The 26686-nt window shown below is 40.2% G+C and overlaps 1 protein-coding gene across 2 annotated transcripts; it reads right to left on the minus strand.

Moving 5' to 3' along the window:
• Positions 1–916: 916 nt before the first annotated feature.
• blvra (biliverdin reductase A) lies at positions 917–26686 on the minus strand. 2 transcript variants are annotated; one of them, XM_031757445.2, is made up of 7 exons: positions 26545–26686; positions 8673–8792; positions 7543–7662; positions 6946–7043; positions 4539–4646; positions 3056–3224; positions 917–1652 (listed from the first exon to the last, which is right to left on the minus strand). In XM_031757445.2, exons 2-7 carry the CDS (start codon positions 8789–8791, stop codon positions 1397–1399), a joined length of 870 nt encoding a protein of 289 aa, XP_031613305.1. In that variant the 5' UTR covers position 8792; positions 26545–26686; the 3' UTR covers positions 917–1396. The 2 variants fall into 2 exon arrangements, with proteins under 2 accessions (XP_031613305.1, XP_039458703.1); XM_039602769.1 differs by lacking the exon at positions 26545–26686 and adding an exon at positions 17485–17706.

The following is a 26686-nucleotide window of genomic DNA, read 5'->3' on the forward strand; positions in this document are numbered from 1 at the left end:
TTGCACTTCAGGGCCACCGTAGTTTTCCCACACATAATTTTTGCGCTGTCAATGTCAGTAATTGCATCCCAAAGCACTCTGTCACAAGGATCTCTGCCTCACTCTTTGGTTACAGAGGGTGGGATTACACTCTTCACCGTTGTCTGTGTCAGTTATCTTGACTTGCTCACCTTCGTGGACAGTCTTTAATCCAGTGAAAAACAGACTGATAAACTGCACATTTATTACTGCAGCTAAACTTGTCCAGTGGGTTTCTTCCTGGTAGAGAGGTTTTCTGCTGATCCCTTTGTGCCAGTGGCTAGCCTTTCTGTCACTTTTGCTATGGGATATGTACCATTTCTTGGTCAATTCCCCTACTTGAGACAGCCTCTGATTTTCCTCCAAATATCCTTTTCAGAGTCAACTTCATTAATGTAAAAGTCAGATCTGAACATGCTGTAAAGACTGTCGGCCTTTTGCATCCAAACATGCAGCATCTAATGATTTAAAAGCCAACACTGCATTGGGAAGCTCCATCTTGTATTTGCACGTATGACTGTATCGTTGTTCAAAGTCTATGGTATAGTTTGTCAGTTACACCGGGGTCTCCCGTTATCTTTTCAAAGCAAGAATAAGCATCATAGGTCTGGTCTTTTTCTTCAAGAAACAAACTGTCAAGATTCGTGAGTAATGTGTTCATACCAGGGTCCTTGTTCAAGTCATCGACCAATATGCCCACCGCTGTTCCTCTCACCCTTTTGGAGACCATGAAAACACCAGTTGCTTGCTTATCTTTGTTGAGCTGTGACTTGTATCCAGATAGCACCTTCATTCCTTCAGCTTTCACATGGCTTTGATTCGTCAAAGTATGGAGACAATCTGTAACTGCTAGCCATCCTCTCCTACCAATATTGATCTATAATGAAACAGACTTTAAGGTGGTTTAATATTTACTTTATTAGTGTACATCATCATCCTGTTGACTTTCCAAAACAACTGGGATGTCCCCACTTAAAAAAGTCCAACTGGAATAAGCTTGCAAGTTAATAGTGTCATCCACAAATGCAGGTTAAAATTATGTCATGCAAAGAAGAAGCCATATGATTAAAGCAACTCTTTTTGGAAAACATGGATGCCACATCCTCTAAAGAGGAAAGGGACATCCATGTTGCTGTCAGCACTCAGTTCAAAAGAAGAGTTCTTCAAATTCTCTGTCACATAACAATTCCTCTGCTACAAACGCAGCATTTCTCATTTCCCAGATATTTATGAATGTTGGTTTTTTATTGTGAATAAATATAAGTATATGACACTTTCAAATCACTGCATTTTATTTACATTCCACACAGCATCCCAAATGTTTTTGAAACGGGGGTATAAATGTAACTATCATCCAATGAGATCAAGGAGTTTCCCTTTAACCTTGGCAAAGCTCTTGTATTTTGCCTGCCAGTTCCAGGCAGTGTAGGACCCTGACTCTCTCTTTCTGGAGCTCTTCAGGACTCACTTGGCCTGCCAGCTTAGCAGAGAAATGGATCAGGTCTTGCATAAAGAGGCCCACGGTCCCTCTTGGTGCAGGAGGAATCTGAGTCAGAGTCCCTGAATCAAACTGAAAGTTGATGTTTTTTGCTCGGGGGAGGCCTGGTTGCCGTTCCTCAATCCATGTCAGAGATCTGGATGGACATAAGATGAAATAATTATATGTCATTTACGGCTCTCATCTGTTCTTTCGTCATGAAAACCAAAAGAGTGGGAGATATTCTCACTCAGTGGCTACTCCAATGGCTTTCTGACTTTAAAAATACTTTTATTTATTACAATTAGGTGAAATGAAGTTATGACGCATGTACAACAACAAACTACACATGGAAAACCACATGTACATTCCTATTGTCTGGGGTTTAGTTAGTCTCTTTGGCATACATGCCAACCCTCCCGATTTTTCCGGGAGAGTCCCGAATTTCAGTGCCCCCTCCTGAAAATCTCCCGGAGTCACCATTCTCCCGCATTTCTCCCGATTCTCCACCCAGACAACAAAATTGAAAAACCATATCCCAGGTTGGCCCAGCCAATTCCAGTTTCCAACAATGGCTACTACTACTGCAGCTACTTAGTTTTAATATTACTCTTATTACTCTTTCTGGGTCGCAAAATAAACTTTTAACATACTTTCAGGCGACAATGTAGCTGTGTAAACTTCAAATATCTGAGCCGAAGAGAACCGCAAACTCCCGGCACATCGTTTTCAAACCGCCGTGGTCTTTCGCTACTCAGGTTAAACATGATATATAAGTCACTTAGATAACTTAAACATGTTATTGTGTGGCTTTTTTCACTGTTTTATTTGTTCGTGAGTACATCGGTTTGGCTGAGATTAAAATTATTAGATTAGCTTATATTAAATAAAACTTTATTAATCCCTTGGGTGGGTTCCTCCAGGGTTTTCACACAGCTGAATAAACGTCAAACAGAAAACTGAAAACGGAAGTGTGAGATGGTCGAAAATTTATGCCAGCATACTGTTATATTTTAGATAGCAAGGAGCAGATGGCAGAGTTTTTCACTCCACCGAGAGAGCTCGTGACATAATTCTGAAGGGTAGACCGTCCAATTTCAGAGTCGCTCATTTCCGCTCATTTCCGGTCTACCCGGCTTTCGAAGGACCCGGCCCACTTAGACCCAGAAGGCTGGGTCCTCAGGTGGACGCAGCCTCTGAATTTGGACACCCCCACCGAACAATAATAACGGTGACAGTTAACTTATTTTATCCGATAAACAAACATTTGAAAATTCAAGTTTTTTGTACATATACATATATATATATATATATATATATATATATATATATATATATATATATATATATATATATATGTATATGTATAGCAGTCCCCCAACAGCCCTTTTGAATGTCTCCCTAATTCTGAGGTCTCAAGGTTGGCAAGTATGCTCTTTGCTACAATCTCCTGCCCTAGCTCCCAGTCTTGTGTGCTGACATGTGGGATAAGGTGTCCCATTTTCACTTAGGGTATAGTGATCCCCGCGTTCTTCATTCAGATGGATCTTTCCCCCGTACCTGTTGTCAGACGTTAGCAGCTTTGCAGTCATCTTGCTGTAGCTGTTAGCAGGGTCCTCCTCCAGTGTTGCTGCAGATACTGAGAGCTCACCAAACAACTCAACCAACCAAGTAAGGCGGGCGATGCCGCTGAATGATGGGAAACCAAATCCAGGCTTTAAAGCTCCACCTTGAAGAAATTACAGCACGTACATTACTAAGAGTTTCCTGAAGTTTGAATTAGACCGGGGTTGATGAGAACTGTTGTGTGTTTAAAGCATTGTACACATGACTGAATTATTAGACCCCACATAAAATTTTTGTTAAAAATTCCCCTAGTACTTTTTTTAAGATTGCAAAGGATAGCATTTCTAAAGATACAAGTTTTCTTTAGAAAGCATAAAATTCTATATTTCTATTTGTATAGAATAACAATTATTTCTGAAAAATAAAAGTTACCTGGGTCAACGTTGCTACCTCTACACTTACTCTTACTGAGTAATAGCACACACCACTGCTATGCAATGATGTGCTTCAACTCTGTAATGCTCAAAGTTTGTAAAATCAAGTTGTGGTTATCTTCCAGTTTACACACAGTATAAAAACATCAGCAAGCGTTTGAGCTGTCACTCAACAAATCGTCATAATAAAACAAAAGAACTCAGTTTAACCTGGAGAAAAATAAACGATGATCCCTACAAAGCAAAGTTATTCTAGTGCTTCCAAATGTCAAGAACTGCAGTAAGAAGTAAATGGATGGTTCTTATATAGCACCACACGCCACATTCAAACCACAAACACTTTTTACACAAACACTTTTTACTATTTTTTCTATGCTTAGGTGCTTTCAATCTAACATTCACACTCCAGTAGATGCATCAGAGAGCAACTTGGCATTAATATCTTGCACAAAGATATTTGGCATGAAACAGATGGGGATCAAAACACCAAAGAGTAGAAGACTGCTCCGCCTCCTGAGGTATGGGACGGCAGCCATCCTGAGGAGTGTCATCAAGAAATTCAAATAGAGCCACACAAGTCTGGCACAGATAGGAACTGAAAGAATTCAAACAACAAACACAGGACTCGCCAAAGAAGAATGTGCTGGGATTGCTCAGGAGACGTGTGCTGGACCTGTCGAAAGCAAACATCTGCAGGCTGCTATACAGCAAACAGGATACACAATTCACTATTAAATCACAGGGGGTAACTATACCAACAATTTTCTTTCAACACTACAGGTGCTGCCCAGAATACAAGTGAAATATTATACATAGATACACATACAAGCATATTTAGAGTTCTCATATTCATCTGGTTTCACTGGTCATTGTGCTTCTGCCTCATGTGCAGGGACTGTAAACTAGGGCATAGTTCATTCTTTGCAGATCTTCAAAATATTCCCTTCCCTGAGTAACGTTCTGCTGGTGGAAACATGATTTGATTTTAAACCCAAGGCTGATAATTTTATTTAAAAACACGCTCTTTACTTCCTGTCTCTTACCAGTAAAATGAAGAGTACCTTCTTGCAAGGTTTTTCCCTCTACCTCTCTCTTCAGCTGTTTGTATTCCTCTGACCGCAGCTCAATGTGTTCTTCATGCAGAATCACTCCTGACAAACAGACACAGTTGCTGAGAATCAGAGGATTCAAGCTCTTACAAACCAAAAAAAGAAGGCGTGCTACGCAAAATGTAAACAGACGATGCAATCATGTGTGCCCATATTTTATTCCCAGCAGAATATAGAAAACATCAAATTTACCATTTATGAAAAATATTAGCTCAATTTGGATTTGAATACAGGATATGCAAAGACCCTCCCTGAGTACGACGTCACCTGGAAGAAACATGTTGCTCTAAAGCCTCTAAAGCCTGTTCCTATCTGATGCACCTCCATGATGATCCCTCTCCTCTTTACTACAGAGGATTTGCCATATTTTGGGGAAGGAATTTCAAATTTGGATTCAGCCGACCACAAAACACTTTTCCACTTTGATTCAGTCGATTCAAATGAGGTTTGGCCCACAGCAGATGGCTACATTTCTGTATTATATTCACAGATGGCTTCGTGTCTTTGCAGCTTTAACCTGCTAACCCTGTTAAAAGACAATTATTTCTGGATGCATTCCTGAATCCATGCTGTCACTTCCATGACAGAATCATGTCTGTTTTTAATGGGGTTTTTTCTCCTTATCTTTCGTCATGTTGTGCTTTTTCCATTGTTATACCTCTCTGACCTGTCTTCCCCATGTGATGTTTTTGTGTAATGTATGTATGGTCGGAGGGAAAGATGGCGCCGCCATTGCGTGCAATAGGTCGGCAGCCTTAACATGAAATTTCCCCTTGTGGGACTAATAAAGGTATCTTATCTTATCTTATCTATCTTAAATGCAGTTTCCCCCGAGGGATTCAGGCATTCAGTACTGCTCTTCTTAGCCCATGCACACAGACATTTCTCCAGATTCTTGGAATCTATTAATATCATTGCTGTAGTTGGAGACATCTAGTCTTTGCGGTCCATAACAGAAGAACATTATTCTAATTCTCCAAAAGTTGAATCTGTTCATCTGGACGTAGCGTTTTGTGGGAGAAACGTTTCGTCACTCATCCAAGTGACTTCTTCAGTCTCAGCTGACTGCAGGTTTCCCCAAACCTTATAAACAGTACATTTGCATAATGACTAAAACCAGCCCACTGAAGGAACAATGGGCTGTGAGGTCAGTTCCTTAATCATAATTATGCAAATTCCCATGACCATTGATCAACAATCACTGACCAAAACCCACTGATCAAAGAACACTGATCAATGGCCATGAGTACCATTCACAGAGAGTTGGGGAATGGCTGCAATCACAGCATTGTAAGATGGTGACAGATGTACCCTTAGGCCCCCTCCTCGATTCAGAGATGGTCTTTCCCTCTTCACGTAAATGGCCTCCTTGACTCCGCGCTCAAACCAGCGTTCCACCCTGTCCAGGATGTGTACATCCTCATCATTGAAAGAGTGTCCACTGGCCTGTAGGTGTGCCTAAGGGTACATCTTTCGCCATCTTACAATGCTGTGATTGCAGCCATTCCCCAACTCTCTGTGAATGGAACTCATGGCCATTGATCAGTGTTCTTTGATCAGTGGGTTTTGGTCAGTGATTGTTGATCAATGGTCATGGGAATTTGCATAATTATGATTAAGGAACTGACCTCACAGCCCATTGTTCCTTCAGTGGGCTGGTTTCAGTCATTATGCAAATGTACTGTTTATAAGGTTTGGGGAAACCTGCAGTCAGCTGAGACTGAAGAAGTCACTTGGATGAGTGACGAAACGTTTCTCCCACAAAACGCTACGTCCAGATGAACAGATTCAACTTTTGGAGATTTACTTTCCTGGATGATTGAGAATGCATCGAAACATTATTCTAACATTGTTCCACAACTTTTGTAGACTCAGTGTTTTCTAGATTAGTGAATCTCTGCCCATAATATTACCCTGGCTCTCTAAGATGCTCTTTTTATACCCAATCATATTACTGACCTGTTGATAATTAACCTAATTAGTCGCAAAATGTTCCTTCAGCTGTTTCTTTTAGTATAACAAATATTTTTTAGCTTTTGTTTCCCCATCTTGACACAAGTGTTGCTGCAATCAAATTCAAAATGAGCTAATATTTTTCTTAAATAAAACAAAAAGACATTTCCCACAGTATCATTGAACTGTGTTTCTGCAAAACAACTGATCCAAATACTATTATGAATTAGTGATCAGAACCATCAGGGGTAAATGATCATGCTGGTCTCACATCAGTAGTGATGACAACACTGTACTTAATAAAAGGAACTTCTATTACTCTGAGATATTACAGCTGAATTGCTTCACTTTTGAACGTGCATTGTAGCACACAATCATAAATGATCACCTTTTTCTTCAGCTAAGTCCCAAAGCTCCACAGCAGCCTTGTAGCTCATGGTCATAGGATACTCAACACAGACATGCTTCTGTGCCTGCAGAAACATCCTAATGAAACATGAGTTCTTGGTCAAAATGAAGGCAACAAGAATCATAATTAGAAATTGTCAGTTATACATTCTGAATTTTGTTACAAATATTTTCTAAGATGGGAGAAATAGACTGCTGTCAGCTGATAGAGCACTACTTGGGGACAAAATTAGTACTTACATTTTACATTTTACTTGACACATTGTCTTGGAGGTAAAACAAGCACATAGACATATTTGAATGTTTGTTTAGAGTGTCATTCTTGTCAACCTAATCAATGAAACACCAAGACTTTGGCTACTACCACATTCAAGGGAATAATGTGTGGCCTTTAGCTGTTAAATGTGTTACTATGTCCACTAGATGCAGTCTGAGGTGTTGCCACTCCAGGAAAAATGACTCAGCATATTTCCTTAAATCTGATGTTTAACTTCTTTCATGTTTGTAATCTAAGTATTCCTAACTCCCTGTACATTTTTTCTACAACATTTTGTAGTTGCCTGTCACAGACATTTACCTGACATTGTCCTCGTGAGACATGTTCTCAGTACAGATGAACGCCACATGAACGTCGTCTCTACTCAAAGCCTCCTCCAGTGAGATCTGACTCACTCCCTGCTGAGGCTCCAGGCTTCTCCTTTAGTAAACCAAAGCAAAAGAAGCAAAAGGAAGAATACAGTAGCCACAGTTAAGACAACATCCTATTAGACTGTAGATTCACAAACAACAAAAATGAAAATATACACCGACTGTCAATATAACAACTTTACATTGCTAAACGCTGTGAACTTTAATTCACTAACAGAGTCTTACAAACTGTTCGTAAACGCAGTCTGCAATCCTGGGTGCTTGACTTTATACACCTGAATTCATGGATTTGGACGGGAGAGTGAACACTGTACCATGACTTTCTATGGGTACATGGTGCCTGGAGTTCGACACCCCTGCCTTAGGATCACCTCTGCTTTTTGCAGATGATTTGTTTCTTTTTGCTTGATCAGATGGTAACATTCAGCTAGAGTAGTTTACAGCCCAGCTGGAAGCAGCTCGAATGAAAACCAGCACTTCCAAGTCTGAGGCGATGGTCCTCTGTTAAAAAAGTGGTAGAGTGCCCACTGATTGGAGGGGAGTAGCTACTCTGAGTGAAGGAATTTCTCAGGATCTCACAAGTGAGGGGCGAGAAGACTGACATCGATTGGTGCAGAGCTTGGCTGGTTTACCAATCAACCTACGTTCCTATCCATGTGCTTTGGTTAAGGGCTCAGTGTAGTGCTACTATTCCTGTGCATGATGACTAGGATGCCTCCTGTTTTGAGGATGTCTTAATGGAAGAACCCAGGGCAAATTAATTAATTAGAGAGATTAGATATCTCAGCTGCCATTGGGAACTACTCAGTGAACCCCTGGAAGAGCTGGAGGACGTGGGTAGGAATAAGGACAACTTGTCTCTGCTTAGACTGCTGCCCTTGCAACTTGGAATGGATAAGCAGGGAGGGTTCCTAATGTTGTGACATCCATCAGTTAGCTTTATTTTCATTCACCTCTGGACTCATGAGCTAACAATTTATGACAATAATTTTGCTTGACAAAGACCATATACACTATATCTCATATCATTATTGAGCTGCATCAGCATGTGTGTGTTACCTGGATATAAATCCTTTGACAGTGAGTTTCTCTGCAGGACTGCCACGTAGTGGCACCAACATGTCTCTGATCCTTACACAACCAGCTGTGCCAATGCCAACCACCACTGCTCCAAGCATGCTGCGTGAGGAAAAAAGGAATGGAGGTAAGGTTGTGTGCAGGATGCAGGGCTGGACTGGGACAAAAAATCGGCCCGGGCATTTTGACTAGAGACCGGCCCACCAGGATAGAGATTGAAAATGTGACGTCATTCAGGGGTAAAACCGCAAAGGATTCTGGGAACTTGTGGCAAGAGGTACTAGCGCACGCAGGCTTTCAATTGAACTCAGTTACACAGCGATAAAAAGAAACCCAAAAATGGCAAGAAGCTGTTGTATTATTAACTGCAATAGCCGGTCGCATGACAGCCACGGGAAGCCGACAGGTAAAGAGATCGACGGATTACGTCGTTGAGGAGAATTTTTTTTAAGCCATGTTTCCAAGTAAGAGCCGACGGATGGTCTGGATATACCAAATATAACGTCTCAGAACACTCCAGCTCACATGTTAGTCTGCTCCAAGCATTCCCACAAAGGTCAGTGTTTTGTAGTAGTTAATACGTCATTTTTCTTAACATAATTGGTGATATAGGTTACAAGCAAGTCTGGCGCTGAACAGAAATTGTCGTGCTATGCTCCTTTATTTATTGTGCATAAATAGTGAATTGTCCTGACACAATATTGTGTTTCGCTTCTGTTATTACCATGGTACATTGACAAAAACATATACTTTTATTCACAGGATAAACAGTTGTTTTGTATCACTAATTGTCCAGTGCGATTACAACATACAACATTATTGTCACTGCTACAGTTCTGTAATGCGTATCAGAAATTATTTCCACTACTAATTAATTATCGTTGAGCTCAAAGGTTATATTAATAAACGGTTAACGAATGTGTATTTATGACGACGATTTGTGAGACTGGTAAACTTACCTTTGTTTGTACGATGGTCTTTCGTTCTACACGGTGCATTTCAAGGTCCTGTACCCATCCGTCGGTAAACTGTACCTGGGCTTGTTGCAGTGACCTGAAGTTACTAAACTTCATGAGTGTATGCACTCACTCCAAGAACCGTATAATTATAAATCTGAGCGTGGTGAAAGTTGGGCAGCACGCTAACGTCTTTTGTCCACTCTGTGTGCATGTAAGGGTCTGACCCTTTCACTCCTTTGATTTTTTCCTGGTATCTTTTCTTTGCCTTTTCGTCGAGTCTGTCTTTGTACGGTCCGGCATTGTTCTCCTTAGTTTTGTACATTCCTTTTTGTGCGGCAAAGAAAAACCAAGAAGGTATTGGAACCAGAGAATGAACGTTTTATGTGCTGCAAATGCTTGCATTTGATGCGGTACTTGTTTTGCCACGAGTTCCCGAATGCAATGCGTGAAAGTCACGTGATCTGTCAATCGCTATAGGAAAAACCATAAAGCCTTTGCATGAAAACAACTGCTTTGATTTACACTGCCTTGTTGGTTTAAATGTATCAATCTAATAAACTTAAACCTACACCATCCTCCCTATTCTGGATTTTAAACAGTACATAGCGGAAACAAAAAGACTGCTTGGTCGAGTTAACCTCCTGAACTATCTACAACACATGGTAGAAACCTTAAATTAAGACCAAGAACACTAGAGGTGAGACATGATCATTAATTAATATTAAAATTAATAAATGGCAGATTTAGTGATATTTTCATAAACACCTCCTTTCCTTTTTTGTTCTCCATTTTCTTTAGTTCGCCTAAGATTGCTAAACAAGGGGAGGGTGCATCCGGCCTCCTCGGCTGTAATTGGTCCAGCCAGAGTCGATCATGACCAATTGGCCAATCCAACACCTTTCATTATATATACCCTTCCTAAAAAAATAAATAAATAAAAAATCCATCGCCCATAAAACAAAAATCGCTAGCGCCCACCGGCAAATGCCCGGTATGCCCGATAAGGCCAGTCCAGCTATGGCAGGATGTAACGAATAAAATGTAAACAATATATGAACAACTATAATGAACAGTTTCATGTTTCATTCTGGTCCAAAACACACAATCTCCAAATCTCCTCCTCTTTAAACAGACTTGCTTTGCCACAGTGCTTTGTATCAGTGCTTGTTTCTTAACCAGCACCTATTCTTTAAACTTTAGACTCTGTGGAGGTCTGATGGGATCTTCCAGGAATGGGTAGGATAGGCTCCAAGCATAAAGACTGCAGTACACGTGTCAGGGCTCGAGACTAACTTGTTGCCATGGTTGCAGTGGTGCACCTAACTTTTTTTCTTAGGTGCACCAAAACAAAAGTTAGGTGCCCTTAAATTTTTCAACCGCATTGCTGAACCCCACAGTTTTACATGTTCACTTTTTTTTAAAAAATTGCTGTCTATACAGACAATAGGGCTTTGGAGTTGACGTCATGCCGCAATGCATAGTGGGAGCGCGCCACGATTTTAGCAGGCCATGAATCAAAACAAACACACTGTGTTGGAAAGAAGACTGCTATGAACCATACTTAAAAGCAGCTCCAAAGAAAAAGGACGTTATAGAGACAGATTGCGTCCGGATGCAAAGAGACGGTACTTGCAAAAAAATAGTGTGCATTGGAAATGTGGACCCGTATGAAATACGGCAGTGGAGTAGAAACCCTGAAGACCAACTGCTATTGACTTAGCCTGATATATTCTGGTACCTTGTCTGTGGAGTCAGCGCATACACAGCGAACCAATTTCACAAGGCGCACATCCACCAAGGACTGTGTACAAGATTTGGCTATTTTTAAGCCTCCACATTGTCAATTTGCCGTCATCCAAACAAAGGTAAGTCAGCTCGAGTACTGCGAGTAAAATGCGTTTGATTTCCCTCCGAATATTCAGATTAGTGCAGCATAAATTCATTCACGAGGGAGAAATTACAGTGAGAACATGTGGAGGCTCTGTTAGATAAATAACATAGTGAGTTCAGTGCATTGATGTGACATTGTCCTGAAGCATTTAGTGTATGGTTAAAGAAATTGCACTATAATTCATATTTATTATAAATAATCCTAATTATACATCTTGCTTCCGTGTTTATGTCCTGTGTCACAAAAAATACATTCTATTTTGGTTTTATACATTGATCAATGACCTGCAGAATCTCCTTATCATATTAAGTGATTCATAATTGTCACTTAAAGTTGAACTTTATGCTTTCTCCCTCTTGAAAGTGATTACATCCTTGCGTTACATACTTTAGGTTCATTTTTTGCTGGCAGATTTGAAAAAAAACAAAAAAAACAGGCAGATTTAGAATATACCATGCAGCGTTCTATAAATGATACATAAAAAGATTTTAAAAATTACATGTATGTGCTAACTTTCTAAACACTTTATTTGTTACATTTATGATAAATGGATTTGAAAGTAGATAAAACACATTTGTGTCGGCCTTGGCTCATTAAAGTCTTTAAATGAACTTTGTCTGTGTGTGTTTCAGGTGCTGCACTCTCAAAGACTGAATGAACCAGCATTGCAGACACAGGTCATTGTGAGCATCACAGGGAAGGTTGAAGCCGCCCACTGCACCCGTGTGGCCGGAGTCGCGGAGACCTGCAGCCATGTCGCTGCTCTTCTGTTTAATGTAGAAGCAACAGCAACAATCCGTGGCACAAGGACTGTTACAGATGAACCTGCATACTGAGTTTTACTGGGTAATATGACCAAGATACAGTCAGTGGTTGGCCATAAAATAGACTTCTCCTCTTCAGCTGCCCAAAAAAAAGGCTCTCAATCAAAACATAAACAGACCATTCGTAGTGACAGGTAAAAGAAGCCGTCCTCAGAAAGAAAAATTCCACCTGCTACTGTGGAGGAGTTGTCTCAACTGATGGGAAAATATTTCTCCAAGCATAGTTCTGTTCTGAATAACCCATAATTTTGTATTTAGGGGGCCATGTAAATAAGTTGCATTTACTGAATATGTACTTACTAAGTAGCACTGTTCAAAAGTTGAATAAAGAAACAAATAAATGTTTGCCTTTTTTTTTAATTAAAACCACTTTGTAGAACATCACATCAGTTACAAAGTAGAATCCATGTCATGTATAGTTTACAAATGACAAAATGTTCACATAAAATCATGACAGCATTTAAATAATATCACCCACTACTAGCATTCTGTAATTTACTGTCTCTTTTGAAAACTTATCACTACATATACAGCACCAGCCTTTTAAGAGTATTTAACAAGAGCATTTTCCCCTGGTTTTACTACCACACTGGGGCACATGTTGACCAAAACGCAGCAAACCTTCACCATCTATCCAGAAGGGTCACCTCTTCACCCTCACATGGAAGAAGCAATCTGATTGGCATGGTGGTATGTAGCATGTAGTTTGAAGCAGGGATTTCATAGTGCCCCATGTGCAGCGTTGGAACCCAGTCAGGATGTGTTTCATCCATTTCATAGGCTGGTTTGCCTGCAGTAGTGAAAAACAATTAGCAACTCTATAAATAGAACATATATAATAATTATAATTCTATAACTGTTTACAACCGTTTATAACTTGCATAGTTCATATTTCTGTATAGTTTTCATATTTATATCCTGTTCATAGCCTGTAGACTACATAGCTTGTACACCCACTACAGCCTGTACATACTTATAGTTATAGCATATTCATAACATACCTTCATACCGTGTACATTGTAACATACCCATAATAGACCCATATTTTGTACCCTCATACCTATAACAGACCCATTTCTGTAATATATCTATATTATTGCTAATATATATATTGTAATATATCCATATTATGGCTAAAGCACTTCTGGATGGATGCAAACTGCATTTCGTTGCCTGTACTTGTGACATGTGCAATGACAATAATTCAACAAAGTTGAATTCTATTCTATATCTACAAAATCACTCATTAGGATGTTTGTTCTAATTTGCTATGACCTCAGAGCGCATTGAAAATAAATCTAATAGGCTATAAAGAGTAATATGAACTTATTTAGAACTCACCTGAATGAAAATGTCTGGAGCACCAACAGATATCTGTGGATGGTAGAGAACTGGATATCAGCTCGTCTCACAGCTGCTATCCAGGCTAGACGCCTTCTTTTGGTAACATCCGATACATAAGCTCCCTCACGTTGCTTCCAGGTGGGGAAAGAATAAAAAGAGAGCCAATTTTCCAGCTTATTCCCTTCCGGATCGTGCAATCTAACATTACAAGTGCGAACCACAGCAAGTGCGAACCACTGCTGATGCTTTCGCTTCTTTAGCCCTTTGTTTGGCCTGCTAAAATGGCGCCTCGGCATTCACGCCCCCTCCCGTGACATCACGCTTCAAAGCCCTATATTGATTTGTAAATGATTAACTAACAATCTTGTCAACACAAAGTTCTTTATTTGGAGCACATTTCTACAAGAAAGATAAGTTACTGAAAAACTGCTTAAAGTGCGTTGGCACTCTTTGGTAATATTGTAGGCAATGCTAAACTTAATCATCACATCGGCTCCTCTGATGACCTGTTTGCTGCTGCCTGCTGCTGAAAGGCAGTGGGGGGAGGGGACACTTGGGCATTTATTGCTGCATATAATGTGTTGTCTGGATACACTGTGCTTTTTCAGCCTTTCAATTTGACACTTATTAGCTCCAGTCACAAATGCAGTATTGCCGCCCGTGGTCCTTCCACACTGACAGCAGTAAATGCAGTGCATCATGTTGTCAGCTTTACTGATTCTTAGCCAGGGAAAATGGTCAAAACACTCTCTTCCAAATGTATACACTTCCCCCTTTTGATTTCAGTGGACTCAGGCTCAGAGCCAATCGTGTGTGGCTCATTATGGGATGCCGTCTCCGGACCGGTGTTAGACATAACCTGAGAGGTCGATGGCTCCGTGTCAGAGCACTGGCTATGAATTTCAGACGGATCATACCTTAACGAAAAAAGTTATCAATCATTCTTTTCATCTTTTCTTATTACCCACAGCTACATCCACTTCTGTCAGGCCTAGGCTGCTCACTAGGGCTGGGTATCAACACTGATTTCTATAATTGATTTAATTCGATTCAATTTTGACTCAGTGTCAAAGTAACTGAGGATAAAACAGAGAAAAAAATGAAGGAGATTTTCCTGGCCTGTCTTTTTATAGCAGATAACCTTAAAAATATTCTGGAGTAGAACAAAAACTGAAGAAAACCATGAATCAACATATGAACATTACCTGATACTGCTGCAGTGAAGCAGAGCAAAGTCACAGAGGTTTAATTAGAGACACAGTTGAGTGTTTTGCAATTAGGCATCATTTTAAGAAGTTTATATTTCTTCGGTACAGCTGCCGACAGCGTTGTACACGACTTTTGCGAAATAAGCGAACGAATAATGCAGAAAACAGATTTCAGATGGGAAACTGTTCTTGAAGTACACTGAGAGAGAGAGAGCTGTGCAGGAAGTGTGACTTTATCGTGATGGAAGCAAAACAGCAAAAGTAAGAAGGAATTAATGAATGTGAAGCATAGTTTTGATCTTCTTTTCCTGCTGGTTCAGTCAATTTGGTTGGAGAGAGATGAAACCTGCAGCTTCAGAATCTGTGAGCTGTTGGCTTTCAGCACCGACGTCGTGTCCGCGTAAGTGCCATCGTGTGAGAAAGCTGCAGCTCACAGATTCTGATGCGTCCGATCTTTGTGTTTATGTCTTTGTGTGGAATCCGTGTGCCTGCTCTCATTTGCTGTTTTAGCTGTTTGGTGGTTGTTGAAATAGTTTTGTGAGCTTTATTCTGAGATTCTGAAAATTACATTTATAATTAATAATCAATTTAGGATTTAATGGATCGATATCGCTTTATTCAAGCTAAAATCAATTTTAATCAGAAAATCGATTATTGAAACCCACCCCTACTGCTCACCTCTGTCTATCCATCTGGACTTTCAAACGTACACACACATAGGACTACAGGAATATCTGAGCCAATCAGAGAGGTCCCTCCCCTGACTATCTCTGATTGGTTTAGACCACGATAGGTGCATAATGTGTGTTTGTTTGTTGTTGACCACACGGAGACTTTCAGAGTTGCGGATACTTTTTTTTTTTACCTCGAACAGCTTGTTGCACCAGTGCGACCTAGGGTTCTTTTTTAGTCGCACCATTGAGAAATTAGGTTGGAAATTGGTCAGAATCAGAATCAGAAAGACTTTATTTATCTCCAAGGGGCAATTAATTAATTAATTGGTCGCACTCGCCCCGCCTGTTAATTTTGTGTTTATGTTCGATGTGTGCCAATTTTGACATCACATCATGTGTCGTCGCCGTGCACCTCTCGATTTTCATAAGTCGGTGCATTGTGCCATGGCAACTGGGTTGAAGACACAAGTTTACGATCATGTCGGGTTTTTGCCAGTTTATTAACGTTCCAGTACAGAAGCTCAGAGATCTACAGGGAGAGATGTGGGAAAAGTTTGAAAACTTGAGAGTTCGTGGAGAAAAACTTATGTGGCATTACTGTCTGATTGGCAGGTATACAGGCCATAGTACACCTGCTGTAATGGTCGCTTCACTCACCACCGCAACCGCATTTCACAAAAACTTGTATTTATGCCCGCTGTTACAGCGCAGGAAGCTGCTGCAGTACTCTGCGGATGATACGTGTTAAAGGACATCACCACATAAGCACTGCTCTAATAGTCCTTCGTTCACCTCCACAACCTCGTTGTATCGTAGATACCACTGACTTCCTTTCCAATCTGACACCAAGTAAAATTCAGGATGACACTGATTGGATACCAATACTTTGTATAAAAAGAGAATGTGTTTGGAAAGTACTGTATTTCAAAACCATCACAATTTAGAGTTAACCTAACCCCACTAACTGCATGTGTTTGGACTGTGGGAGGAAGCCGTAGTAAATTATCTAGATCAAGGTGAATTAATATGTCTGTATGAACGCTGTATTCTTTGTGTGTGTTATTTTTAGGTTGGTTCAGGTATAGGCCTGGGTGAGGGTAACTGTGTAGAGCAGGGGTGTCCAAACTTTTTTCACTGAGGGCCACATACATAAAAATATAGGAGGGGCTGGGCCACTTACTAGAAATTAGGTATATAACCTTAACTGTAGTGTATTAAAGTTAGAAAAATCATTTAAAAGTGGTCAAATGTGTTATATTGTTGAATATAATTAAATACAAAACTGCCTTCATCACAGCTTTCCATAAATGGATCTTTATTGATTTATTCAGAAAAAGCTTTGGTAGCTCATTCTCAGAACAGCAGCAGATTTCTTCTTGGACAGAAGATTTACAGCACAGAGAAAAAACAATAAAGGGGAAAATGGGACGGGTACATTTCAAGCTTGTTATTTAAGTTCTTAGGCTTAGCAACACACCTATTAACGTTCGTTTGAAACGGTTATCAACATTAACAGACTGAACTGGACTTAATAACAGGAGTGCATATAATTTTAGTAAATTATTCTGGTGAGTATCAGCTGCGCTGGGTATGTAAATCGGGCCATCCAGCCGCGGTGCTGATCGTGATGCGCCACTCGTGCCAAAAATCCGGACAAATGTCACCTGATCAAGGAGCAGATCTGCATCAGATGAGATCAGCTGACTTTGTGTGTGCGTGCGCTGTGCACAGCGGTGTGTACTCTGTGTGTTAACAAGAAAAACGCATATAAGAAAGTGGTGCGCAAAAGCAGGGTAGTGACAGAATTGATGCACATTATTGATATTTGAAGCATGTGTACCTGCACATGCATGCTTATTAACACACGGGTACTGTGGAATATATTTTTACTCACCTAAAGCACTCATGCTCTCGTCCACTCCCCGCAAAGAAATTAGCAGCTGTGCGGCGTCTGTGGCAACGGTGCTCGGATCGCATGTGATGGAGTAAAAACCAAAAGCACAGCTTTATCAGACAGTTGCAGTTTAATGTTGGCTGACAGTCTTCAGTGTGTCGCACAACTGTATTTCTGGACATGCTGACGTTGTTGAAGTCCTGCACTTTTTCCGGGCACATTATTTCGGTGACTTTAACGAGGCCGTGTTTTATGAGGTCTCCATCTGAAAAAGGCTTGCCATGTCTTATGATGATTTGGGCGACCTCATAGCTGCTATTGGAGCCTTTTTCTGGACAATTTGAGCACGAAAAAAATACTGTTGCTGACCCCGCAGGAGAGCTACCCTTTGCTTTAATTTCTGCTCTCGCTCAGCACCGGTGTAGGATGCATAGGCCTGATGTTTGGTTTCATAATGACGTCGTACATTATACTCTTTCATAACTGCCACAGTTTCAGTGCAGATCAAACAGACACACTTCCCCTTGAATTCTTTGAAGAAATATTCACTCTCCCACCGTGTCTGAAATTTTCTGCACTCACTTTCTACCTTTGGCCTCTTCGGTTCTGCCATGTTTGGTAACTTGGGTTAATTTCTTCTGTGATTGTCCTTTTTGGTGTAGCAACTGCCTTGATCAACAGCAGCTCCCCCTGGTGTTAAAACTAAGAAGTGCAATACACTCAAGCAAAAGTTGAAGTGCGGGCCATTTTCTATTCTATTTATAAAATTACTTGAGGGCCAATTAAAAATGGACCGCGGGCCGGACTTTGGACACCCCTGGTGTAGAGTGAGGAATTTATTAACAGTGGGATACTGCCTGTCATAAAATGAGGAGTAAGAGCTGCCTCAGTAAGATAAACAGGAAGCCACAGTTACGAGCCTGGGGGAGGGCAACACCCCCCCCCCAGACTGAACAATAGAATTAGGGGAGAGTAGTGGAAAACTACTGAAGAGGGGTGAGAAAGGGCAGCACCAGTCCCCCTAATCTAAATAGGTGTGTGTATGAGAGATCAGGGTGGCTACTCAGGCTACGCCCACACTAGCCCGGACAGATTTGGGGGCGATCGTGGCTCAAGAGTTGGGAGTTCGCCTTGTAATCGGAAGGTTGCCGGTTCGAGCCCTGGCTTGGACAGTCTCGGTTGTTGTGTCCTTGGGCAAGACACTTCACCCGTTGCCTACCGGTGGCGCCAGTGTCCGGCAGCCTCTGTCAGTGCGCCACAGGGTGGCTGTGGCTACAATGTAGCTTGCCATCACCAGTGTGTGAATGTGTGTGTGAATCGGTGGATGACTGGTTGTGTAAAGCGTCCTTAGGGGTCCTTAGGGACTAGTAAAGCGCTATACAAATACAGGCCATTTAGATTTGAAAACGGCGTTTTCGTCTGAAAACGCTCCGTGTCCACACTAGCGTTTTCAGTCGTTTTCACAGAGTTGTGCGTCCACATTGAAACGGATGAAAACGCTTACATTCCAGTCCTGCGCATGCGCAAAAGCGAGTGAGGATTAAAGAATCTGGAGCATGTACAAACTGATATTCATCTTTTTTAGGACTGTCAAAATTGAGAACAATCAAAACAACTGCTGTATAATGCACTCCACTATCTTTGCTTAATTGGTCACATGACTGCATCACATGACTAAAATGCATCATCGTTTTAGAAAGTCTGCGTTTTCGAGTGTCCACACTGCGACGGGACAGCTCTGTTTTCAAATGTATGCTTTTTTGAGAGTGTTTTCAAAACGCTGCGTTTTTCCTTGGGGAAAGCGCCGTCTCAGTGTGGACGGGAGGCCAAAACGGAGAGAAAACGATGCTTTTTCAAACGAAAACGCATCAGTGTGGACGTAGCCTCCGATCTCCCAATGCACACTGGTGATAAAACTTTGATGAAAGGACACTTCAGCCTGATCTGACTGTTCTTCTCCAGCCGGGATATTAAAGGATCGGTGAGGTCAAGACAGTTACCTCGACACATACAAACACAGCCTGAGGGTAGAATTGAACTCAGGAACCGTCTTGCTTTGAGGGAGCAGTGCTAACCACCGTGCCACCATGCCACCCGTATTTCAAAACCTTTATAATAAATACAAGATAATGAAAATACAACTCAAAAAATATTTCATACGATCGCATGCAATACCTTACAATCATCCTTATTAAGCCTACCTTCCAACCCAGTTGTTGCTGGAACATTAAAAATTTGGTCACAAATAAGACGCCACTTTGGATGGCTCACCCTCCCTCTAGCAACCCCGATTTGCAACAATCATTTATTCGTTCCAGCAAAGATGGACTCAAGATTCTCTGTCTTAGAAGATAAAGGACTTTGTAGTTTAGGTGATTTATATGTAAATGATGTTTTTGCAAGTTTCAATTAATTAGTTACTCGCTTTAATCTCAATAAATCCGATCTTTTCCGGTACTTTCAGTTGCGACATTTTGCAAAGAAACTTTATTCCCACAAACCTGACTCCCAGCGGAATAGATTTGGTTCTTAGAGCTAATACTTTGTCAAAGGGCCATATTTCCTACCTTTACAAACTAGTTTCTCCACCTAGTGAATCTCTTTTACATAGGACCAAGATGAAATGGGAATCAGAACTCCACATGAGTTTTTCTGAGTGTTTCTCGGAGGGAGCTGTAGGGGCCATTAATTCATCTTCTAGTTGTGCCAGACTTTCATTAATACAATTTAAAGTTTTCCACAGACTACACTACAGTAAAGAAAAATTGTCAAAATTATATCCAGATAAATTTGATGATAAATGTAATAGATGCTCACAGACACCTTGCAACCTTACTCGCTCTATGTTTTAGGCGTGCCCCAGGCTGTCTGAATTTTGGCATCAATTCTTCAAAACAATTTCAGATATATTAGGTATAAATCTAACTCCTAGTTTGCTATTTTTGGCAAACCACGAAATAATCTTCGTATCACAGCTATCCAAAATAAGCTTATTGCCTTTGCTTCTCTTATTGCCCACAAAATAATTTTGTTGTTGTGGAAATCATCTCAGCCACCATTAATCAAAGTCTGGTTACCTGTCATACTAGAACTTCTAAAATTGGAGAAGATAAAATTCTCCCTCAGAGGCTCGTCGGATAGATTTTTTACTTACTGGAAACCATTACTTAAATACTTAGAAAAGTTACTAGCACGAGAAATCTCTTTGTAGTCCACCATATGACCGTGCACAAATTTTCTGCTATTGCCGGCAGTGGCTGTTCCACCTCATAAGACTACTTCATTTAAGATATTCCAGCATTATTAATTTGCTTCGACCGAGGAGCAAGCAGTCATTAATATTAATATTAACTAATGTTGATTAATGTTGATATAAATCTATAAGGATAAGCACTAGCACTTTATTGCTGATTTTTTGTTGTTGTTTGTTTTGTTTTTGTTGGTTTTGTTTTGGGGGGGTTTCTCCCTTTTGTGTGTGTGTGTGGGTTAATCCACCTTTCTGTAATATATTCACCTTTAAATTATTGGGAGGGAGTGGGGGGTATTCATGCCATCTATGTTATTTATGTTTATTGAATGTTATAAAAAAGAAAAAGAAGAGACAATCATTTTTATGTGTATCTATGTGCTTTATGACTGTCTGGCATTTGAAAAATAGAAATTATAAAAAAAATATTTCATACAATAGATAGATAATAACATGTCTATAAAATGTTTCTCAGCTATATTTTTATTTTCAGTCACATTTTTTTAGTGATCACTAACTGAATATTTTTTCTTGTAGGCATTGACTTTTCAGGTGTTTTTAATTTTTTGTTTGATAATTCTTCATAATTAAAGAATAAGAACAAGAAGTCTGATGCCTTGTATTCTTTATGAAGGAATAATTTGAAATACATTACTTTTGTTTTTGAGTTTCCACACATTAAGTTTTTGTACAAACTATCAGTATCGGATCAGTATCATCGATACCAGCCTGAATTTTCAATTTTCAATTCAATTTTATTTATATAGCGCCAAATCACAACAACAGTCGCCCCAAGGTGCTTAATATTGTAAGGTAGACCCTACAATAATATAATTGTCACTTTGGTGACAGTGGGAAGGAAAAACTCCCTTTTAACAGGAAGAACCAGGCTCAGGGAGGGGCGGGGCCATCTGCTGCGACCGGTTGGGGTGAGAGAAGGAAAACAGGATAAAGACATGCTGTGGAAGAGAGACAGAGGTTAATAACAGATATGATTCAATGCAGAGAGGTCTATTAACACATAGTGAGTGAGAAAGGTGACTGAAAAGGAAATACTCAATGCATCATGGGAATCCCCCAGCAGTAAGCCTGCAGTGTGAGAGCGAAGTGCTCTAATGGGGTGATATGGTACTATAAGGTCATTAAGATAAGATGGGGCCTGATTATTTGACACCTTGTATGTGAGGAGCAGGATTTTAATAACCACCATTTTCATGAGAATCTTGCAAGCTCAGAGACATGACTGACACACAGAGGGTGTGTCCAAATGTTGGAACAGTTTCCATATCACGCAATATTGTCTAAGTGGAGAGACCTATCATTTAGGAGAATACTGCAGCGGCTTCTTGCCCCTTAACGGCAGGTATAAATGATGAGCAACAACCGGTGAGCAAAGCGGGTGATATTGGCCCCTTTAGACGATCCCAAAAATATAGTTACTTTCCACTGTGTTCCTGTTAATGACATACTAAATGAATTTATCCCAAATTACTAAAATATTGATATTTTAAATATTTAATCGACTGTGGAACATAAATATCTGGTGATATGTCACAGACACTTCTATAGGCACTTGTATGCAGCTGTCGCATGACACAAAGATGGTGTCATGATGATGTCAAAATTGGCAAGCATAATGGCAATAGGGATGTACTCCGGGAAGAAGTGAACCACCTTTGCAGCAGAGAAAACTAAGTGTTAGCGCTGATGTTACCTGAATATGCCAAAACTCGTCTTCATGGTACAGGCCTCTAAACGATTTTGAATGTGTTTGCTTCTAACATGAGTCCCAAACAAGCTCGGTTCAGCATGCTTCTTTAAGAAGGAGCATAAATGACCAAGCAGTGGTTAGACTACATGCCTGTGATGTAACCCTGTTAGGTAACTGGTAGAGATGGCACGATACCACTTTTTTATGTCCGATACCGATACCGATATCATAAATTTGGATATCTGCCGATACCGATATGAATCCGATATTGTGTTTTTTAATCAATAAAACTGTTTTTTTTAATATCTTGCTGCATTTTGTATAAGTTCATACTCAAGTTTAAATAAACAACAACACTAAAGCTATTCTGTTATACCTGTGTGTAAAAAATACACTGCACCCAAAATATTTCATAGTTCAGCAACACTGATCAATCTAATAAACCTTACCTAACTTAAAACCTAACTTAAACCTACTCCATCCTCCCTATTCTGGTATTTTAAAGACTACTTAGCAGAAATATTAAGCAACCTAACTAATAGGGTTGCAAACTCCCAGCAAAAAAAAAAAAAAATAGGGAACCACCCACCCTCCACCTCATGATGCTTAATCGATGTAATCAACTTTAATTTGATGCAGGGTGGGAAAAAAAATGCACAGAAACAAATTATTTTTTAAGAATAATTAAATAGATTCAACATCTTTCTTCAACAGAATTGCAGAATTCACAGACGGTACCTTCCCAAAGGAAAAAGTACTATAGCTTACTAGGGTATATAGACTTAAGAGTTACTATATATAGTAATGGACTTCTATACATTTTACATCAGATTAAAACTTTGGGTGTAAGATTCAGATAATTATTTATTAAAAGCTACATATTTTAAATGAGAATAAGAAAGAAAAGTATGTCTTTGTGCCCCCTTTTCCCTGTTCATTCCCTATCGGCCCCCCTGGCTGCACTTTGCTAGATCCGCCCCTGCACAGTTACCAGCCGTCAGCTACATAGAAAAGGATCCTGGTGTAGAAAGTAATATTAAATAAATTCTAACAACAGCTTATCAAGCTTAAACGTGCTGCTGTTGTTCAGCCGCTGGTTTCCTCTTTCTGGTGCAAAGTGGGCCAAAAACAAAGAAGAGAGACGGACTCACGACAGAAAAGCCGATCAGCTGATCGTTAAGCAGTTTCACGATTGAAGTAGCGGCAGGAAGGTGAGGGAGAGAGAGAGGCAGTCGCTCCATATATCGGTTGTTAAGCTTAACATGGGAACGCTTTACAAACATTCAGAGATGAACTTACACACTTGCTTTACTTCTCTCTGGGATAACTTCCTCGGAGATGAAATGCTGGTTTGGTAGCGAGGCTACAAATACACACAGCCGCTCTATCACATGAGGCACACTGCTCCGACGTGCTACGGTTACGAGCCGAGTTACACCGTGTTGCAAGTTTTGTGAGATGCTTTTTTTGATACTTAATGGATCGGATTACATTTTTTATTTTTCGCCGATATCCGATCCAGTAATTTAGGTCAGTATCGGACCGATACCGATACGTAATATCGGATCGGTCCATCTCTAGTAACTGGATGTTTTTTTTAATCAGCATTAAAAAAAACGAGCACGTTTACTATCAATCAGTTTAACCTGTGCTCAACTTCACCAGAAAATTCAAAAACCGGTGTTGTGCCACAAACAGATTATCAGTATTTAGCAGTTGTGACTTGTTGGTCTATAATCTGTGAAACATATGTCAAACATATCTCTCTTGAATGATGTCAAGCCAGAAAATTCATTTCTGTTATGAGGTAGTAGCTCCAATTTTATCCTTTATTTGTGAATGTAAAACCCTCATTAAAATTAAAAATGTCTTTTTCAGGAGAGATCAGAGAGGGCAGCAGAAACTGCAACATATATAACAGGCAATTTATATAAAGATGTGTGAAGTGATATATATCGGTTATAACGTAGAACACAGAGCGTTACAATTACGTGCATAGCTGGACTGGCCATCGGGCATACCGGGCATTTGCCCGTGGGCATGGCGATTTTTTTTTTTTATGGGCGATGGATTTTTTTTTTATTTATTTATTTTTTAGGAAGGGTATATATAATGAAAGGTGTTGGATTGGCCAATTGGTCATGATCGACTCTGGGCTGGACCAATTACAGCCGAGGAGGCGGATGCACCCTCCCCTTGTTTAGCAATCTTAGACGAACTAAAGAAAATGGAGAACAAAAAGGAAAGGAGGTGTTTATGAAAATATCACTAAATCTGCCATTTATTAATTTTAATATTAATTAATGATCATGTCTCACCTCTAGTGTTCTTGGTCTTAATTTAAGGTTTCTACCATGTGTTGTAGATAGTTCAGGAGGTTAACTCGACCAAGCAGTCTTTTTGTTTCCGCTATGTACTGTTTAAAATCCAGAATAGGGAGGATGGTGTAGGTTTAAGTTTATTAGATTGATACATTTAAACCAACAAGGCAGTGTAAATCAAAGCAGTTGTTTTCATGCAAAGGCTTTATGGTTTTCCTATAGCGATTGACAGATCACGTGACTTTCACGCATTGCATTCCGGGAACTCGTGGCAAAACAAGTACCGCATCAAATGCAAGCATTTGCAGCACCGCAAAACGTTCATTCTCTGGTTCCAATACCTTCTTGGTTTTTCTTTGCCGCACAAAAAAGGAATGTACAAAACTAAGGAGAACAATGCCGGACCGTACAAAGACAGACTCGACGAAAAGGCAAAGAAAAGATACCAGGAAAAAATCAAAGGAGTGAAAGGGTCAGACCCTTACATGCACACAAGTGGACAAAAGACGTTATTTTCACCACGCTCAGATTTATAATTATACGGTTCTTGGGTGAGTGCATACACTCATGAAGTTTAGTAACTTCAGGTCACTGCAACAAGCCCAGGTACAGTTTACCGACGGATGGGTACAGGACCTTGAAATGCACCGTGTAGAACGAAAGACCATCGTACAAACAAAGGTAAGTTTACCAGTCTCACAAATCGTCGTCATAAATACACATTCGTTAACCGTTTATTAATATAACCTTTGAGCTCAACGATAATTAATTAGTAGTGGAAATAATTTCTGATACGCATTACAGAACTGTAGCAGTGACAATAATGTTGTATGTTGTAATCGCACTGGACAATTAGTGATACAAAACAACTGTTTATCCTGTGAATAAAAGTATATGTTTTTGTCAATGTACCATGGTAATAACAGAAGCGAAACACAATATTGTGTCAGGACAATTCACTATTTATGCACAATAAATAAAGGAGCATAGCACGACAATTTCTGTTCAGCGCCAGACTTGCTTGTAACCTATATCACCAATTATGTTAAGAAAAATGACGTATTAACTACTACAAAACACTGACCTTTGTGGGAATGCTTGAGCAGACTAACATGTGAGCTGGAGTGTTCTGAGACGTTATATTTGGTATATCCAGACCATCCGTCGGCTCTTACTTGAAACATGGCTTAAAAAATTCTCCTCAACGACGTAATCCGATAAAAAAAAAAAAAAACGATCTCTTTACCTGTCGGCTTCCCGTGGCTGTCATGCGACCGGCTATTGCAGTTAATAATACAACAGCTTCTTGCCATTTTTGGGTTTCTTTTTATCGCTGTGTAACTGAGTTCAATTGAAAGCCTGCGTGCGCTAGTACCTCTTGCCACAAGTTCCCAGAATCCTTTGCGGTTTTACCCCTGAATGACGTCACATTTTCAATCTCTATCCTGGTGGGCCGGTCTCTAGTCAAAATGCCCGGGCCGATTTTTTGTCCCAGTCCAGCCCTGATTACGTGGAGTGATGAAGATACTTACAAAGCAGGTCATTTCTTTATTTTATCTATAACCCCTTTGATTGTAGATTATTTAATACTATAGGGAAAGATATTACACACACAAAGACCGCACTGAAACACCGGAGATCACTTTTTGTCGGACCATCACCGGCAGAGCGCGAAATATTCTCTGTCAGCGCCGCCGCTTTGTAACGAACCACCGTTCATTCAGCGTTTTCAGCAGCGGGGTCGTTGCTACAAAACAAACTACATCATGTTTGCTTCTTACCTGAATTTCTTTATGTCCTCCGTGATTCCCACAAAAACGCAGCTATTACCGAAATGCTGCTTACGTACAAGTTACATATACCGAGCTGACATAACAGCACTTCCCAGCGAGTGAGCGAGCAGCATCGACTGTGACGTAGCTG

The sequence above is a fragment of the Oreochromis aureus genome, linkage group 18, assembly GCF_013358895.1.
Source record: "Oreochromis aureus strain Israel breed Guangdong linkage group 18, ZZ_aureus, whole genome shotgun sequence".
NCBI classification, from domain to species: Eukaryota; Metazoa; Chordata; class Actinopteri; order Cichliformes; family Cichlidae; genus Oreochromis; species Oreochromis aureus.

What these genes read in the sequence shown, in the direction of transcription:
- blvra (XM_039602769.1), bottom strand. Translation starts at nt 17,705, where the DNA reads ATGTGCCCGGAAAAAGTGCAGGACTTCAACAACGTCAGCATGTCCAGA. An exon ending in GGACTTAGCTGAAGAAAAAG is followed by an intron (nt 4,647 to 6,945) that starts GTGATCATTTAT and finishes TCTGTTTGTCAG; the next exon opens with GAGTGATTCTGCATGAAGAA. An exon ending in AGGTACTCTTCATTTTACTG is followed by an intron (nt 3,225 to 4,538) that starts GTAAGAGACAGG and finishes AATTTCTTCAAG; the next exon opens with GTGGAGCTTTAAAGCCTGGA.